The 18482-nt window shown below is 42.7% G+C and overlaps 1 protein-coding gene across 1 annotated transcript in view; it reads left to right on the forward strand.

The window, feature by feature from the left end:
- The window catches only part of LOC137439855 (RING finger protein 17), a 257732-nt gene that overhangs the window by 146682 nt on the left and 92568 nt on the right, over positions 1–18482 (forward strand). The window contains exons 9-12 of the mRNA XM_068136018.2: positions 1122–1196; positions 2259–2473; positions 3251–3406; positions 15766–15979. Of these exons, the coding sequence (XP_067992119.2) occupies positions 1122–1196; positions 2259–2473; positions 3251–3406; positions 15766–15979 (660 nt within the window). The remainder of the gene's footprint in view (positions 1–1121; positions 1197–2258; positions 2474–3250; positions 3407–15765; positions 15980–18482) is intronic.

The raw sequence follows: 18482 nt of genomic DNA on the forward strand, positions 1-18482 counted from the left end.
ACTTCCTCTTTTACACCGCTTCAATCCACCAACTTTCCATTCACGACATTGGGATTAAAGTGTTATGGTTATATTTACTATAATATTATTACTATGAAAACGATACTACTGAAACGATGCCACTGTATTAAGAAACCTGGGTTTAATTTGTCCGAAGTGGTCCGAAGATGGGTCATAACGCCTCATGCCTATACGTACCGTATTGCTGGAAGAGACGTAACGCCGATGCTTTCGATATTTGATGGTCATTTTAACAATCTGTTTGTTTGTGTTTCACACTAAATGAAAAACGTAAAGGTAGAGCATGGCGATTGTGATATATGACAGGTTCGACAATATGTTCGGCATGAACGGCATATAAATATATATATGGCGGTGCGTGGAGAGTCAGCCGCAGCACCACCGTAATGACATCAGACATAATCACATCACCCTGTCACGTGACCAGATTCTCAGCTCGGATTGGTATACGTTTGTGGGGACATACATACATACATACATACATGCATACATAGAGACGGACAAACACTGTTCTAGACGGCTCTGCCCGATGGGCTATAAAAATGACCTTTTTATGCCTCCGCCGACGAAGTCGCTGGCAGAATTATGTTTTCAGGTCGTCCGTCTGACCGTGATAGGTTTTCGTTACCGTGATAATTTGAGAACGGCTGAATGGATCTTAGTCGACCTTGGTGCAGGTATGTATAATGAGGTAAAGATGAGGTGATTAGATTTTGGGGTCACGAGTTAGGTCGGAGGTCGTGTTAGGTAAAAATCCTGTTACTGCGATAACCTGTGAACCAGTGATGGGATTCTGACCATATTTGGTACATTTATGTCGAATGATGTAAAGATGAACTGATTCGATTTTTGGGTCAAGAGGTCAAAGTCTGTAATATGTCTATAACTTGAAAACAGCTGAAGTGATCTAATTCATACTTGGCACAGGTATGTATAATGATGTAAAGATTAACTGATTAGATTTTGGGGTCCTGAGGTCAAAGGTCAGTCATGTTAACAAAAGGCTGCAGTTATACCAGACAAATCGGTCCCGCAAACTTGGCTTTTGTAAAGATATCATGGAGAATTTTCCATTGTTGATTTTATTTTTTTTCCCACAGATGTTTTTTGGACACCAAAAGCCTTCTCGAATGCATCAATAAATTTGGTACTATTGAGTCACTTAGTTTTGATGGGTAAGTATTTATACCACCGTTAATACACCCCAAATCCAAATCCACCTATTTCAATCTCTGACTTCTTTCCTGAAATTGCTAGTAGTGTCCATTTGTTTTATACCGTGTACCCACCCCCCTTTCCCCACCCCGATGTATGTTGGAACTTTTGCCAAGCAACTTGTATTCGTCTTTATTTTTGCAGTTTTGTTAAAAAGCCTTTTTTTGAAGCATAATTATTTCTCATCTCAATTTGTGTGTATAAAAAAAAAAAAAAAAACTGAGAAGCTGCTGTCATTAACAATAAATCACCATAAAATTGCCAACTCATACATGCCAACCAAAACTTGGGCCTGCATGCTGCCAGGCTACTTCATATTGCTTAGATTGTGTATAAAATATTGCTAAGAAGTCCTTATATGCCCCCTCCCTCTATCATTTCAGCTAGGCTGGCCATTCATGTGCCAGTAAATTATTTCCATAAGATACAGTAGTACACACATTTGTAACTGATCTGCCTGTTGCAGTTTTAGCTGCATTTCTTTTTGAGAACAATTGAAGACCATGAATGAGCAGGTATTACGGTATCCAGACAAAGTTTCGAAGGCATAATGAGCTATCTGTTTTGTACGAATGAGGGTAGGGTAGTTGAATTCAGAGAAGCGAGGACGATAAGAGAGTGGGAAAGGGGAATGTGTGTTGAGGATAGTGGCAAAAACGGTTGAAACCCTCCGCCATGTCTGCATTCGTAATAAATAGATGGCTCATTCTCTTTGTTGAAGTCTCCTTTTTTTCTGCCAAATTAAAGGCTCACCTTGTTTGTTTCCTTCAATAGCAAGTGTTACCTCAATCAGGTTTATCGGTGTTTTTGGTTGTGCGCGGCTTTTAGTTGCCCAACTGAATAATGCATTTGTTTGCGTTCAGTTCAGTTGTAGCTGTAAAAAAAAAAAAAAAATCCGCGTGGATTTCATGACATGTAATTTGTTTCTTACAGCTCTGATTATGAATTTTGATGATATCGCTGTGTTCAGGATTCCAGCTTTGTTCATCCTTCATACTAATACTGTGTATTTCTTTGCGCAGGTCGAGCATTTTGGGAAGCAGTGTCGAGGTAGGTTCTCGATCTCCATTGGACTCAGATGTCCCCAAACCAAACTGCTTGGCCATTGAAGAGGACCCCACTTCACAGAATAGGATGTTGGATGAATATCTGGAGAAGGGAGATTCCCAAGCTTCCCCGGAAACACCATTCCCCAAACTGAACGTCTGGACCATTGAGGGTGACCCCATTTTAGAGAGTGGGTTCCACGAGTTGTACTGCAAACAGAATTGGTAGAAATGAAAAATGTTAGCTTTTGAGTTTTTTTTATCTGTGAATAAGGAAAATAATTCTTGAGGACAGTTTTGTTTTTTATTTTGTCAGGTGAACACGTTCATTGCAACCTTCCATCGGTAAAATTTTCTTTCAAATCACGGTGTTCTAAAGGCAACTGCCAAGTGTGTTCCATTTGCATCACTTTGGTCTGAGATGTACCCTTTGGATGACATGTAAAGAGCAAAAGTTGTCTGCACATTATTCCGTCCCTCAAGCTCATTTGTGAGCTACCTGGATTTTGGCCAACAATCTGATAGTGACACGGCCGTTGTCCTGTGATGCGTTCACAGCTTTCATTTGTAGAAGCGTTTTTGGAAATTGTTCATTCATTTTCTTGTCCTATCTTGTGAACTGCATTCTTGTGTTTTTCTTAAAAGTTTCAAAGCCAACCTTGCAGAGCAAAGACCATGGTCAGATTTGGAGTTTGTTCTTTGGCTGTTATAATGTGGCTTGGGTGGTGGTGGGATATCTATTGTACAGTATAAAAAAACGATCTTGCATAATGTGGGCTATTTATTTACTTTTTTCTTTCAAGAGAACATCCACAAACGTATGCAAAAATTAATTGACAAACTGGAGCGACTTCAAAGAGTACAAGAGGGATCTTACCTTATACTGTATGTTGTTGTCGTGTTTTACGAACAGATTTAATGTCTGTTTTGCATTGTTTTTGCTAAAAAGAATTTGGTTTTTCTTTTAGACACTCCTCAACCAGCAGTGCTGTGTCATGCTGTTCGGCCAGACTTGCTGTTTGTGCGTTTTGTTCAAGCCAACCTGCAATACAAAGTCCTCCAGGACATGATTAAGGATACCTGCCTCAGTGTCTCTGTTTTGCCTCCAAAGGAGGTGACCGTTGGTGAGTACTGCACATCTTCGTTGTTGCTCAACATTGTTGTGAGGAAAATGCATGATAATAGTTACCTCTGCCACCAAAGGTGGATGAAGGTTATGTTTCCACCCCCATCTGTCTGTCCGTTTGTTTGTGAACAAGATATCTCAAAAGATTTTGTACAGATTTGGACGAAATTTGGCAGAGACGTAGCGTATGTGACCAAGACGAAATGATTAGATTTTGGTGAAGATCCGGATTCGGATCCGGCTACTAGAATTTTTAAAGTGATTTTCACCATTGGGAGATGGGGCCAAAAACAATACATAGCAGGATATATCAAAAAGTTATGGACAGATTTGAACAACACCTGGTGGACAGGTTGTGTGTGTGACGAGGAATAATCGTTCCAATTTTGGTGAAGATCCAGATCCGGATCCAGCTAGTTTAATTTTTTAAGTGCTTCTTCACCATTGAGTGATATGGCCATCCAGGCGGAGGTTTGCTCTCGACTGAGTGCCGTTCTAGTTATTTATTTATTTTTGGTTACAGTACTGAACAAATACATTTTGCCTCTTGTTCAACTTTTTGGCCTTTTTACGATCTTATTTTAATTTTCCCACACAGGAAATATATTTAATTGATCTAACCTCATAAAGATTATGCTTGGGAGCAAGTTGCTATTGTCCACACGGGATTCCAAACAGGGTTAGTCAGGGAATATTGCAAAAATCTGGGAACAAATTCCTTACCAAGAAATTTCTTCACCCATGTGTTTGTAAGGGTGTCCACTAACACATTTCAAAAAGTTTAAATTCAAGTCCCCTAGGGGAACCCGTGACAGGGGTCAACAGGGGTCCTAAAATTACCTTTTTTAAGATCAAATTTTCTTATATTTACATTCTGGGTCACAGTATCCGACAGGAAGCATCAAAATTATTCAAAGTAGGCTCATTTTAAAGCTAAGAACATATCTGACATGGTGATACCTAAAACAAATCAATATGTTAAAAAGTTTACACAATTTTGAGCAAAAAATAATAATTGTTTGTCATTTTTTGGGTAAAAATTCACTTTTCTGGTCTACAATTCGTCTTCTAGGTAGATACCCCTTCGTTTCATTTTTCTGAAAGTTTCCAGCAAACTGCCCAAGATATGCAGCCTTAATGTATTATAAGTAAAACATTCTGGTATTTATAAAATTGAAACTATGAAAGGTCACTGACCTTTATTGTTTTCCCTTATTGTAACATAAATTGTAATAACCATTACAGGGAATCCGGAATCGGTTTACCATCGGTTCGTCCGCTTTCGTGTAAGGGTTTAAATCTATACTGCTCCACAATGTCAAATACCTCAGGAGTCGAGGTCTGAGTCTTCTCCAGACTCTACATCATCAGGGATACAGTTCATACATGTAATGCCTGTACAACTTCCGCATGCTGAGATACACTTGACACCATTCTTCTTGCAGTTGCACCGCCGGTTGCTGCAATCTCCAGCACAATTGCAGGTCGTGAACTGGAGCAGCTCCTCAGGAGCCATGGGGTCTACTGTTGGAACTGGCTCATAACCACGAACCCCTACCGTCCATCCATAGTCACTGGGGTCCAAAGACATGCTCTGCAGCAGCATCCAGTCCCGGGTTTGGACATAGGCACGGAGAGAATGCTGTGCAGCTGCACCCTCTGTTGGAGGTAGAGTCTCTGGTTTGATCAGCCTGGCCGCCGCCTTCCGCGAGAACATGTTGTATCGAATTGCACCCAAAGTAGTACCTGGTTCATGGTAAATGTGCTGGAAAATCGCAATACCAGCCCCGATCACCACGTCCTCAGTAGCCCATACATCAAGGAAGATGTCCATATGTTCATCAATGTCCCCTGCACAAAACCTGTCAAATAGAGGCGTTTTCCCGTGGCCCCCGATTGCAGAAACCGTATCACAACCGGTGAAGGCTTGAGTAAAGAGCAGGTACCGCCTCTGTCTTTCAGAGAGAGCTTCTCGGATCTTCCTGACATCGTAAGAGCCCTTCGATGTGGTTAAGAAGAGTGGATGGTTGGTGCTTGAGCTATGGTGTACCAGCATTATCAGCACGTCCGCGTCTTCCGCCCGCACCTGAAAATAGAATAAGATATGAGCAAAGCGTCTTGAATTTTGCAAACACGGTGAACTTAACAATTGAAAAGTGATTTAACTATGCTACTCTTCTTTTCTGAGGATAAATGCACTTTCATAACAATGTGGCACATCAAAATACAATTGACGTTACAAAAATGACGATCATGTGTTTACTGATGCCCAGTGCAGCACAACATTTGCATTTGCCAAATTAAAAAAAAAAAAACATTGCCTCTTCTTTTTTTATTTAACTCAGTTAATTAGTTTTATATGTGCCAATGTCAAGGTTTTTTTGTTTTGTTTTATCAACACAGAAACAAATCAAAAGTAATCGTAGTTGATGTAAGTAAAATACCTACACAAAATTTTACTGACCTCAACAGAGTCATCTGTAGCAGCAGCCAGTGCCGCTCTCACAATCGAAGTGTCAGCATCATTGTCACACTGCTCCACGGTGATCTGACATTTCCGGAATGTTGAAGAGAGGAGATGGATGAGCTCACTCTTGTTATGAGTGTTGTCCATGAACTTTGCCTTTGGTGTCAAATGTATCATATCCGGTCGAATCTGTAGATCACAGCAGGAGTTCTTGGTACGCCGGATGTGGTCGTGATCTTTTGGCGAGCTGTTATAGCCATCGAAGACAACAGTGATCTTCTGAGACCGACGGCTGAGACACTGCACGTAGCTCAGGTAACTGGCGGCAATCTCCTGCCAAGGCTGACCTTGTTCCCACTTCACCATGTAGAGAAGCCATCCGCCATCAACCACCAGACTGGAGCAGGCTTGGTCAGTGAGGTCAAGCGGCTCGGTCAACTCCTTCAGGCTAGTCTTGGAAAAGCCTGCCTTGTTCGCCTTGTTCGCCTTGTTCATTTTCTGATCTTTGTTGCTGAACAAGGACAAGGGGAAGGGAGTCAGCTCATACTTTAAGCTTGTCTCGACTGTCATATGCCGTTGGGCGAAAATTATCAGTCGGTTGAACAACTTGAGTGAGTTTAGGTGAATCTTCTTCTCATTGACCTTGGGAATCTTTCTGAGCGATGACAGGGCCTGTACCTTGAACTTCACCTGCATGGTCGATGTCACTGACTTTCCGTCCAGCTTTATCTGCATCTCCCTCCCTACTTCAGACGCTCTCTCAGCATTGACTGTGTCATCTGCAGTGCTCGTGAATCCTGTTGAGAAGGATACAAGCAAATGCTTGTCTCGATCGTGGTCGAAGGGATTGTTCTCCTCCAACCACTTCAGGGCAAGTCCAATCGCTTCAGCGTCTCGCTTCATCCGAGTTTTGGCAAGGTCTTTGTGGAGTGGACCATGTTTCTTGGCACCTTCCTCCATGCGCTGGTTGACATCGGAGAAGTGGTTGAGGGTTTGTACCCAGCACTTGTGGCCAGAATCGCTATTCCTCATCCTCCCTCTGCTCAAACCACCTTTTGACTTGGCCCCCTTCATAAGTTTCTGCTCGATACAGATGTCACACCAGGTGCCAGACCGATCATGGCAAGAGTAACGGACAACGTGATTCCCGTGAGCAGTGAAACTTTCGAAGGTCTCCTTGTATCTAGGCGAAGTTTCGAGTTGCTTCATCAGCTGACAATACAGCTGTGCGCCCTTGGCGTATTGATGATGCCCCGCAGCTGAAAAGGTGTCCAGCATCCTGGTAACAATGCAGGACAGGTGCCCGTCGTGGTCTGCAAGTCGTTCAGTTTTAATGAAGATCTTGATGACATCGACCATGTAGTAATACTGCACCCAGAGTGCTGGGGTTCTTCCTCCCTCGGCGAGTCTTTTGAAAGTTTCTTCAAACCTCTGCTCAAACACTGCAACTATTGGCGCTGTGTGTCTGGCGCCCATCTAGATGCACTGAACCCAGAGAAAATGCGTCGTCTGTTCATCTGTGCTGACTCTTTCTCCTTCCCTGCTGCCCCTGCAATAAATCAAATGTGAATTATTTTAGAAGTTTGTTCACATGAAATATCACCAGTATTTAAACAATAATGTTCAGGTCAGTAAATAATTATTCCCTGCCTAGTAAAACAGGTCGCACTTACGAGTTGACTTCATGGTGACCTTGACAGACATGTTGTACAAATCACGTTTACACTCGAAGTGGTATCTCAGTCTTCCGACATTCCATGCCTCCTTCATGCGCTCCAAAATTGTAGCATTTCCAACCGCTTCTGCATACGCCAACAGAGTAGGGTAGCCTTTAGGAGTTGCCTGTGCGAGCTTCTGACCTGGCGTCTCCGGGCCTTCACAGATGAAGCAATTGAGCGGAGGTGCAGGAATAATGTCTACGTCCATACTGCTGGCCTGTACTGCCCTACAAAGGAAAAAGCTAGGGTTAAAAAATTAGGGTAACAAAAGAAAAATACCTGTAACGGTTATTACAATTTATGTTACAATAAGGGAAAACAATCAAGGTCAGTGACCTTTCATAGTTTCAATTTTATAAATACCAGAATGTTTTACTTATAATACATTAAGGCTGCATATCTTGGGCAGTTTGCTGGAAACTTTCAGAAAAATGAAACGAAGGGATATCTACCTAGAAGACGAATTGTAGACCAGAAAAGTTAATTTTTACCCCAAAAATGACAAAAAATTATTATTTTTTGCTCAAAATTGTGTAAACTTTTTAACATATTGATTTGTTTTAGGTATCACCATGTCAGATATGTTCTTAGCTTTAAAATGAGCCTACTTTGAATAATTTTGATGCTTCCTGTCGGATACTGTGACCCAGAATGTAAATATAAGAAAAATTTGATCTTAAAAAAGGTAATTGACCCCTGTTGACCCCTGTCACGGGTTCCCCTAGGGGACTTGAATTTAAACTTTTTGAAATGTGTTAGTGGACACCCTTACAAACACATTGGTGAAGAAATTTCTTGGTAAGGAATTTGTTCCCAGATTTCCCAGATTTCTGATAATATTCCCTGACTAGGTAGGGATTGAGGTGGAAAAAATGTAAATATATTTTTCTGTCATCAAGCCAGCAAGGTCAAATGTCACAGTTCCCATTTATTGCCACATGTGATGCAATTTAAATGCTCCAATCGCAGCGAGTTACTCCATTTGAAACTTTGTTTGATACATATCGCTTTTTGATTTTTGTTTGTTTTTTCCGTAATAAAACTTTGAATTGGTGTCAAAGCCAGAGACTAATTGCAAATTAATAGTAGGATTATGCTATTTTATATAACGTGAAATTGTAAGTGTTGTTTGTATGCCTCCGCAACCGAACACCAGTGTCATTGTTTTCGGGTTGTCCATCTGTGCGGCTGTTAAAAGTTTTTGGTTGTTTCTTTTAATCAAGATTAAAAGATAACTTTGACCAATGAGGACCCTTTAATCACGATAACTTGTTCATTTATATTTTACAGAGTGGGTTCCATGAGTTGTACTGCAAACAGAATTGGTAGAAATGAAAAATGTCAGCTTTGAGTTTTTTTATTTATCTGTGAATAAGGAAAATAATTCTCAAGGACCGTTTTGTTTTTATTACACACTTTTATTGAACTTCATCTGAACTTTGTTTGTTTGTCCCGTTTCAAATTTTTGAGCCGTTCGTTTTCTATGTTCCATACGTCCTAGAGTGCTGAAATTTGGCCCACGGTCCTTTCTGGTACATTTTCATCCATCAACATTTAATTTAAAAAATATTTTTTTAAATTTAAAACAAAATAGCTTTAAAACCTTTTTAAAATAAGTGTGTAGCCCTAAAACATGTTTTTTCGTTGACTTGTTTATTTTGTTAGGTGAACATGTTCATTGCAGCCTTCCATTGGTAGAATGGCATTTTCTTTCCGATCATGGTGTTCTAAAGGCAACCACAAAATGTGTTCCCTTTGCATCACTTTGGTCTGAGATGTTCCTTTTCATGACATTGAAAGAGTAAGAGTTGTCTGCACATTATTCCCTCCCTCAAGGTCATTTGTGAGCTACCTGGATTTTGGCCAACAATCTGATAGTGACAAGTTAATTTTAATTTAGGTTTTCGTTAATAATTTCAGAATTAAATGTAAAGAGGTAAATCTTTGTATTCCTCGGCTTTTCTTTGGATCCCCAAACTTCATAAGAGCCCGTACAAGTGTAGGTTTGCATCAGCCCATGGGTCCTAAAATCCTGTTCTTCCGCTCTTTCACTCCCTCTCTCTGTTCTCTTCACCCTCCCTTTTGCTCAAGGTCATCTGCCATCAGCTTGGAAATCAGCCAACATTACCGCTTTACACAAAAAGGTGCAAAAACAGATCCTTGCAACTACAGACCAATCAGCCTGCTCCCAATTATCAGCAAAGTCATGGAATCCATCATTGCTTCGGATATCAAATCCTTCCTCTTCTCCAATGGCTTGATCTCTGATCATCAATTTGGTTTCAGACCAGGTCACTCTACTCTGGACATGCTGCTCCGCTGTCTGAACAATGGATGGAGATCCTCAATGTCAAACAGGAAATTAGAGCTGTCTCCCTTGACATATCACGTGCCTTCGATACGGTCTGGCACCCCGCTCTGCTCACCAAACTCCTCCTATGATATCCATGGAAATCTCCATGCATGGCTTGTGGACTTCCTCTCTGGTCGTAGTCAACGTGTGGCCCTGAATGGATTTCTCTCATCTCCCCTTCCTGTTCAGGCTGGAGTTCCCCAAGGCAGTGTTCTGGGCCCTGTGCTTTTTCTGGTCTTCATCAATGATCTCTCCGACTCTGGAAATTCCTCTCTGTCTCTTTGCTGATGACTCCACTCTCTGTCGCTCCATACCTCATCCCTCAGATCGGCTGTCTGCATCCTCCTCACTCTCTGCAGACCTGGACAAAATCAAAGACTGGTCAAACAAGTGGAACATGTCTTTCAATCCTGACAAATTTCACACTCTCACTATGTCTCTCTGAAAAGACCGTCTGGAAAACCCTCCCATCTACTTTCTCAACAATCCTCTCCAAGAAGTTCTGTCACTCAAGCTCTTGGGTCTCACAATCCGCCATCTTCTTTCCTGGGAAAACCACATTTCCAAGCTGGCCTCCAAAACCAGTCGCCGACTGGGCATCCTCCGTCGTGCAAAGTCCTTCCTTGGCACACCTGAGCTCCTCACCACATACAAGGCTTTCATCAGCAGCTCCATGGAATACTGCTCTTCCCTCTGGGCTGGTGCTCCTGCCTCACACCGACACCTAGCTTGGCTTCACGCTGTTGAAACCAAAGCTTTCAGAATCATTGGAGTCTCCCGCGATGAAGCTAACTCTGAGGGCCTTTCACTCACTCACCGCAGGCAGGTTGGTTGTCTTTCTGTCTTTTACCGACTCCTCTCTGGCCTATCCCCCCCCCCCCCCCCCCCAAGCCCTGTCTGTGCTCTGTCCCCCAAATATTCCTACAGGTCGCACAAGATCTGCCTGCAACCCTCTTATGGTTAAACTGCCAAAATCAAGACTTTCTGCTCACCTTCACTCTTTCATTCCTCTTTTCTCCCGCCTCTGGAACAAACTCCCTCACTCTCTTCAATCCCACTCCACCCTCCAGGTCTTTAAAACAGCTGTTCACCACCATCTCTTATCCTCCCCCATCCAAAACCTTAATCTTTTCTACCCCTGCTAATTTCGGTCCCCTTGTGTTTTATAGCTCTCTCCCCCCCCCCCCCCCCCCCCTTCCCATGCTTACTGCCTCCAAGCCCTCTCCCTCCCACACTTCTCCCTGCTCTCAAATGTTGTGGTTGTGTGCTTCCCCTTCTCTCCCCATCTTGTCTTCCGCTCCCTCTTTTTGTATATTTTGTTTGTCTGGTTGATTTGTTTGTGAAATAAATGCTAGCTCTTTCACGAGCCTCGATTCAGTATACAAAAAAAAAATAAAAAAAATGTGCACTTAAAATTGAAAATAATTTTGTTGCTGCAATAACGTGAGTTAACCACTCTGCAATTCTGCATTTCAAGTGAAAGTATGGACTGTAATACAAAGGTTGAGCCAAACTGATTCACTTTTGGGTTGAGCAGGTCAAATGTCATGCGCCCTTTGGAAATCACTTTGCAGACCATAACTCGAGTAAGAAGTATCGGATGTTCTCTTTCTGCTCGTACTTTTCTCTTTTCTCTCATGTGCCCTTTAATATTCCACATAACCTTTCATCGAGAGTAGCAATGAACCCATCACTTCGCTTATGGTAGTTAAAAAACATTTGTGTGTGTGCATGCGCGCATCTTTGCCCCGTCCCGCTTAACCTGTAACGGCTGAAATGCAGTATAATTATTTTTTGTTATACATAGCCTAGGCTCATGGAAGAGCTAGGACACAGAACAGATCAGGAGAAAGGGCAAACGCCAATTTAGCAGTGCGAAGGGAGAAGGTAGATGGAGATGGGCAAACAAGGGATGCAGTTAACAATGAGTGTTGGGGGAGAACGCAAGGGGTGGACAAGACGGATACAAAAGCAAAAATATTTCGGAGGGGTCGGGGTGGTTTAACGGGTGTCGAAAGGATTGTGGCTTTGGATTGCGGATTACCTGAAATGGTGTTGACCAGCTGTATTTATGACCCAGAGGGAAGAATAAGATTGAAAACTGTGGAAGGCGGTTCCACATGCAGAAAAAGAGAGCAATAAATAAAGTGGAATTTTTCAGACCTGGTTTGTGCACGATTTTTGTCCAGCAGTGAAAAGTTATTGTGGAAAAAATTACTTTGAAAATAAAGCGATGTTACTGTAAGACAACGCACCAGGTCACGCAATCGATCTCGACTTCTTATCAACTGGCATCAAAGGTGAAATTGTGTTTCTTTCTCCAAGCATAACCTCTCTCCTACAGCCGATGGATGGGTGTGCCATAGCAGCATTCAAGGCTTACTACCTGCGACACACCTTTTCTTGGCTCATGCGTGAACCTGATGGCAAAGACAGCCAATCCATTCGAGACCTCTGGCAGTCTTTTAATATCATGAAAGCCATTGAAAACATCGCTGAAGCCTGGAGAGAAGTCGCGGACATCTGCACAAACGGTGTTTGGAGGAAGGTTGGCCGGAGTGCATCGACAACTTCATGGGATTCACACCCGAGCTACCCACACTGCACAATTAAATCGTCGAGATCGCCAACGAAGTGGGATTCAACGAAGTCAACACCGGAGATGAGGGGGAGTTTCTCAACTATCATCGGGAGAGTTTGACCAATGAGGACCTGATACAGCTCAACCAACAGTGGGCTGAAGAAGCAACAGTTAAGGACCAACCAGAGAGAATTTTAACATGCAAACTTATTTTAAATATCTTGAATAAAGTTAATGAGGCTCTGGATCTCGTATCTAAAAATGATCTTGACTTGGAGTGCAGCACTGCAAAGAAAAGAATGGTGTCAAATGCTTTTTTCTTTCTTTCAATGACCTCCACAAAGAAAGAAGAAAAAAAGCCAAAACAACTTTCTCTCGCCCCATTGTTCAAGGGAAAAAGCCTGCATCTGCACCAAACTCTAACAGGGGTGGTGTCGGATAACCGCGCCAACCCTTCCTCTCCCTAGCAACTCCGACCGACCCCACCAATGCCACATTCAAATCTGGTGCCAAAGCCATGGTCTGAGGCATTCTGATGGCATGGCACTTTCCTTGCAAAGGCATTTGGTGGCATAAAGCATGACCGATGTTAGCTCAGAGATGAGACTGGTGAGTGTTAAATTTATTTTGTACGTGTAATTTTTTATGCCTTCGCCGACTAAGTCCGCCGGAGGCAATATGTTTTCAGGTTATCCGGCCGGCTGTCCATCCATCCATCCTTTAACTTTTTGCAATTTTTGCTACTCCCTCCATTATCAAGCAGCTGATTGTGCTGAAACGTGACACGTGAATACAAGACAACCCACACAATCGCTCGGATTTGGATATTTTGATTTTGGTTTCATGGAGGCTCCGAGTGGGAGTTATGCCCACCCCACCCCCTCCCACCTCCAAATTTTGGACCACTACTCCCTTATTTACCAACCGATTGTTCTGAAACCTGATACAGCTTTTGTACTCGATGGGTGGATAGAGTAGTCCTACATTTTTTATTTCAGATCATGGGGGCTCCCAGCATGTCTGAGGGGCTCCAAGGGTAGGTACGTAATGACGTCCCTGTGAACGAGTGTGACAGACAGAGGGACGGATGGCCAGAGAAATCCAGTTCCTCTATTGTATACTAGCAGAGAAATCTGCACCATTGTGCGGAAGGAATTTGAAGTTTAGAAAAAGAGAGGTGAGGATACCATGTATAATTCCAATTAATTCATCACACATAATTTAGCAGGCAATACTATAATGATAATAATAATGTAATGATTAATGCAATATTTTTACATTTGTGGGGGGTAAATGAAAGAATACTGTGAGAGAGATAGGATTGTATCATTAGTAGCATTGACCATGTAATGCGTAGGAGAATTTTGATGTAGCAAGTAGGGAAACTGCAGCTTAAGGTTGTTTCAATGTTCACCACACGAAGGGTGATGCAGTGCTAATTAGTGGTTGGGTTTAGCCGGTTTAAGGATAATTCTCCCCAGTGCGTGCTTACCCTCTATTCTTGCCCTAACATTTTTGCTGACAAGGCTGACCATGTAAAACCTTTAAACAACAACAACCGCCAACTCCAAGCAAGCAGGTTCCGGACTAAGCCCCACCCCCAATGAACCTCATAGGCAAAAGTCCCCACCCACGAGCAAGGTGGGGAATCAGGACGGAGAGAAAAGCCGGCAGGCCACGCCCCGAGGTACGCAATTGGCCAGTCGGAGGTGGGTGGGCGAAATGCGAGGGACGTTTGGTGATTGGCTCTGGCGGTGCGAAGTGGAGGAGGTCACTCTCTCTGCCATCGGACAAGACCGTCTTAGCTACTCGCCCCACGGCTCTGGGGGGCCTTTGACGTGCGGGCTTTTCATCGGCGGTTGCCATATTGTGCGCTATGGAGTGGGAGGGTTTTTGCCATCACCACCACTCTCTTCCTCAGAAAGACATTTGGGACACAGATAAGTGTATCCACAAAAGGGGAGATTTTCTTTTTATTTGCCTTACCCATTTGCCAAAGTAAGGATTGTTTTATTTTTTTTATTTTTTTGGTGTGTGTTTGTGAATGAGTGGACACATCTCAAAAATAGAATTAATTTTACCTCAGTTTTTTTGTCGACATTTTCATTCCGTGTTTTATTTTCATTAAATCGTTTTTGTTGCATTTACTGTCTCGAAGCCTGGTGTTGGCTTAGCGGTTCGGGTGCCAGCTTGGAATCCTCGTTTCTGAGTTCAAATCCTGGTCGATCGCTGAATTAATGCCAGGAGGGTTGACTCAGCCTGTCATCCTTCCGAGGTCGGCAAATTGAGTACCAGCTTGCTGGGCTAAATGATCCCGGTGTGTACCCCGATTTAGAATAGGTACACCGTATCCCTGCGCATCGTAAGAGGCGACTAAGGGTTGGCGTCAGGAAGGGCATCCGGCCAAAAAACATTGCCTCAAACAGGGAACCATGATTGTCATGGGGCCCGCAAGGCTAACCCCTGCTCCAGCAGGAAAAATGGCCTTAAAATTATCATTCATTCATTCACTGCCTTGCTTGCATGTTTTGTGGGTTCGGGAATAAACCTGTGTATTTTTTGTTCAGATTAAACGTCCCGCATCTCTTCCTTTCCTGCACACGCTAAAAAAAGATAACCGCTATGTATTCGGCTGGTCACCGAGGAGTTAAAGCAGTTTGGCGATTCGTCCAAGGCTGGTCATAACTAGCTACGGACTCGCCAATATATACAATCTTCTGTATATATAAAGATATACATAACGCTATACGATATACATTCACATAGATAGAATTGTGGTCTTCCCCATACCCTGAACCCCCCCACCCCCCTACCCTGAAGGTTTGAAAATGTTTTCTTGCATCTCCATTTGCCAAGAGGATTCCAACGGTATGCAATATGATGGAGTTATTATCGATAGTCGGGCCAATTCTATCGATGGATGGACAGACGGACAGAAAATATAACTTTATATATGTGTAGAAGATAAACATTACAGTGTGTTCACATGGAACATATTTGGAGGCATGCCCATGAACACATTTGCATCAAATTTGTATTTTTTTTTCAATCCACATTATTGCAAATGGGAGATGCTTTGCTGTTCCCTCTGAAGGGCAACAGTACCTCATCGAAACACAAGTTTTTATTAATATTTGTATTCCGATAATTGCAAAGTCTTGAGAGTTGGAAATGCAAAACTCACTTGCTCATTTATGTAGGTTTCTGTTTTGTAATTGGGCCTCTTTTCTGGTAACAGGTCATATGATCTTCGCATGGTGCAACACGCTGAAGGCCTGGAGTAGAGCAACTGTTGTATGTGTGGTGCCATTCACCACTTATGGAGAACTTGAGGATGAGTGCAAGACTAGACAGAAGAGTACTGTATGCCTGGAGGATGTTTCTTCGATTTCACTCTTCTTCCTCGATTCTGGATTTGAGGAAACTTGTTTGATTAAACCTCAGATCGACAGGTTTGTGGATATCACACGTGCTAACATGTTACATATGGTTTGTGTATATATATATATATATATATATATATATATATATATATATATATATATATATATATATATATATGTGTGTGCATATATATATATATATATATATATATATATATATATATAATTTTTTTTTTTTTTTTGGCACTCAACTCTACGTACTAACGTCGGAATGACGCGGATAAAAAATGTCGGCCCCACCCACTGATACAAAACAAAGGTTGGAGTATCTTTTTGTCCTCTCATCGTAGTTTATCGAGGACATTTGCATTTCGAGTGTATAATTTTTATTGACACATCAAGTGAACAACACAGTAAAACCCACGAGAGTGTCTTTCATGTGTCCGACCGTGCAGAAATTCCTTGAGAGGCTCTGCCCCTCCCCTCTGTCCCCGCCCTATTGGTTAGAGGGAAAGCACACCAGTTATTTTGGGCATTTATAAGTGCAGGTCCTTGTGTGGCCTGAGGCTGGATGAAGACATTACTTTTGAGAAACGAGCAATAAGACAGAGCTACAAGATAGTCAGGGTTACGTAAGACAATATAGGAACATGTGCAGTGTTTGACTTTGCTGACTAAGATATCTTTGCACTTTTAAAATGCTAAAATATGCAAAATGCAAAATATATGTATGCTAAATGTATGCTAAAAAATAATATGCTAAATTAGAATGCTAAATTAAATGTATGCAAAATAAATGCTAAAATAAATAAATGCATAAATGAAATGTATGCCAAATTAAAAAGGCAATGTAGGGATGACAAACTACAGGCTAAAAAAGGTCCTAAACAAGATAGGGATGATGTTGGTTTGGAGAGTAGCTAACAGTATTGCCTTCACAAAACTCCCCACATCACTGCCTCCAGACTATTGTCTCGGGCTAGGCCTAGCTAGAGGTATTAGAAGCTCCTACATTTCATTTCTGCATAAGTATAAGAAGCTCCAATATAATTTCAGGGACTGCTTGCAGCTTCAGTTGTCTTTCCTACTTTTCTTTTTTATCAACTTAGAGTAACCAATCACAAATGGAGATAATTATAGAATGCTGTTATTAGAGATGTTCATGCAGTTTGTAAGAAGTTGATGATCATGTATTGATATTATAACATTGTACTCGGGCTGCTGAATTGTAGAGTCTCAGTATGTGGCTACACTACAAGAGTAATCGAGTACTGGTGTCACCAGTGGAGTGTTTGTAGAAGCTTGAAGCAATAACTCATTAAGTGTGAATGAGGCATTGATGTTGGGATTGTTATGTGATGGCAATACTGTTAACTACTATTAACACGAGGCAGGCCTAGGAGGGTCGGGGCGGGACCGAATGAGGGCGGCAGAGGAGCTGACGGTAAGCGCGAGCCGCCAATCAGGGCTCAAAGGGTGTGGCGGCAGCACTGCGTCACAGGGCGTGGTTAGAAGGTTCGGGGCGTGTAGATATAAGCCGTTGCCCAAAGCCAAGAGGAGTTGAGTTCAAGAAGAGTGCGGTGAGTAGTTGGCACCCAGGAGTTCGAGCAGCAATTGAGGTACGAGGACTGAGTTGGCATTGAGTGAGGAGTGAAGGAGCGCGGTCAGCGGTAGAGGACTTTGAAAGATACGAGATCGGTGAAAGACGCGCATGAACCAGGATACGCGCTCATATGAAAGTGACGCTCGGTTGAGCTTGAAGCCGAGCCGTTAGAGTGCATTGAGTTACGCAAGTGATAACGCGCTGTGTAACCGCCAGCCGCGCGAAAGACACATACTTTTCCTTCCTACCTCATCGGCTGCCTTTTCTTCGGGAGATGCGCTACGAGGATCCCTCCACCGCCTGCTTGCCTTCTTCGCGGGACGTGCTGGGACCATGGAGAGCCGGACTGGGCCGTTCCTGGACGACCAAGTCGGCGTGTTTGGTCTGAACATCATCCTGCCTGCAATTCCCTGTGTGAGTGTGAAGGGGCCCGAGTCTGCGAATTAAGATAAGACTGATTAAGTGCTGCTCTGTGTCTCTGCTTCTACCGATCCTTGTACATACGTGGGAATAATAATTAAACCTGTGTTCTTCCTTCCATTCGATCGTTTTCGTGTTTTCCTCATTGACTAAGCGTGGTACGAATAGAACCGCTCTAATCGGGGTCCAATATTTAATGGTGACTGCACGGACCACGTGGTACGCAATCCGCTCGGTGTACTCAAATTACACGTGGCTCATGCAAGGCTTGGTTCCCCGCTTCCGTGGCGGCGCAGGGATTTAGGTACGAGCGAGACTTGGTCCCGAAACCCAACCTTGCGTTTGCCCGGAAGAGGCGTTTCAAGTCTCTCGGTTCCGCCAAGCCCAGAGAGAACAAGGGGCTTAATCCCCCCTTGGTAAGGGTAAGAAGGGCGGCGGAAAACCGTAACAATATAAATATATATATATATATATATATATATATATATATATATATATATATATATATATATCATTTATATGTTTTTTTAGACATCCTACATATATGTC

This window comes from Myxine glutinosa, chromosome 14 (genome assembly GCF_964187855.1).
Source record: "Myxine glutinosa chromosome 14, kmMyxGlut1.1, whole genome shotgun sequence".
In the NCBI taxonomy this organism is placed as follows: Eukaryota; Metazoa; Chordata; class Myxini; order Myxiniformes; family Myxinidae; genus Myxine; species Myxine glutinosa.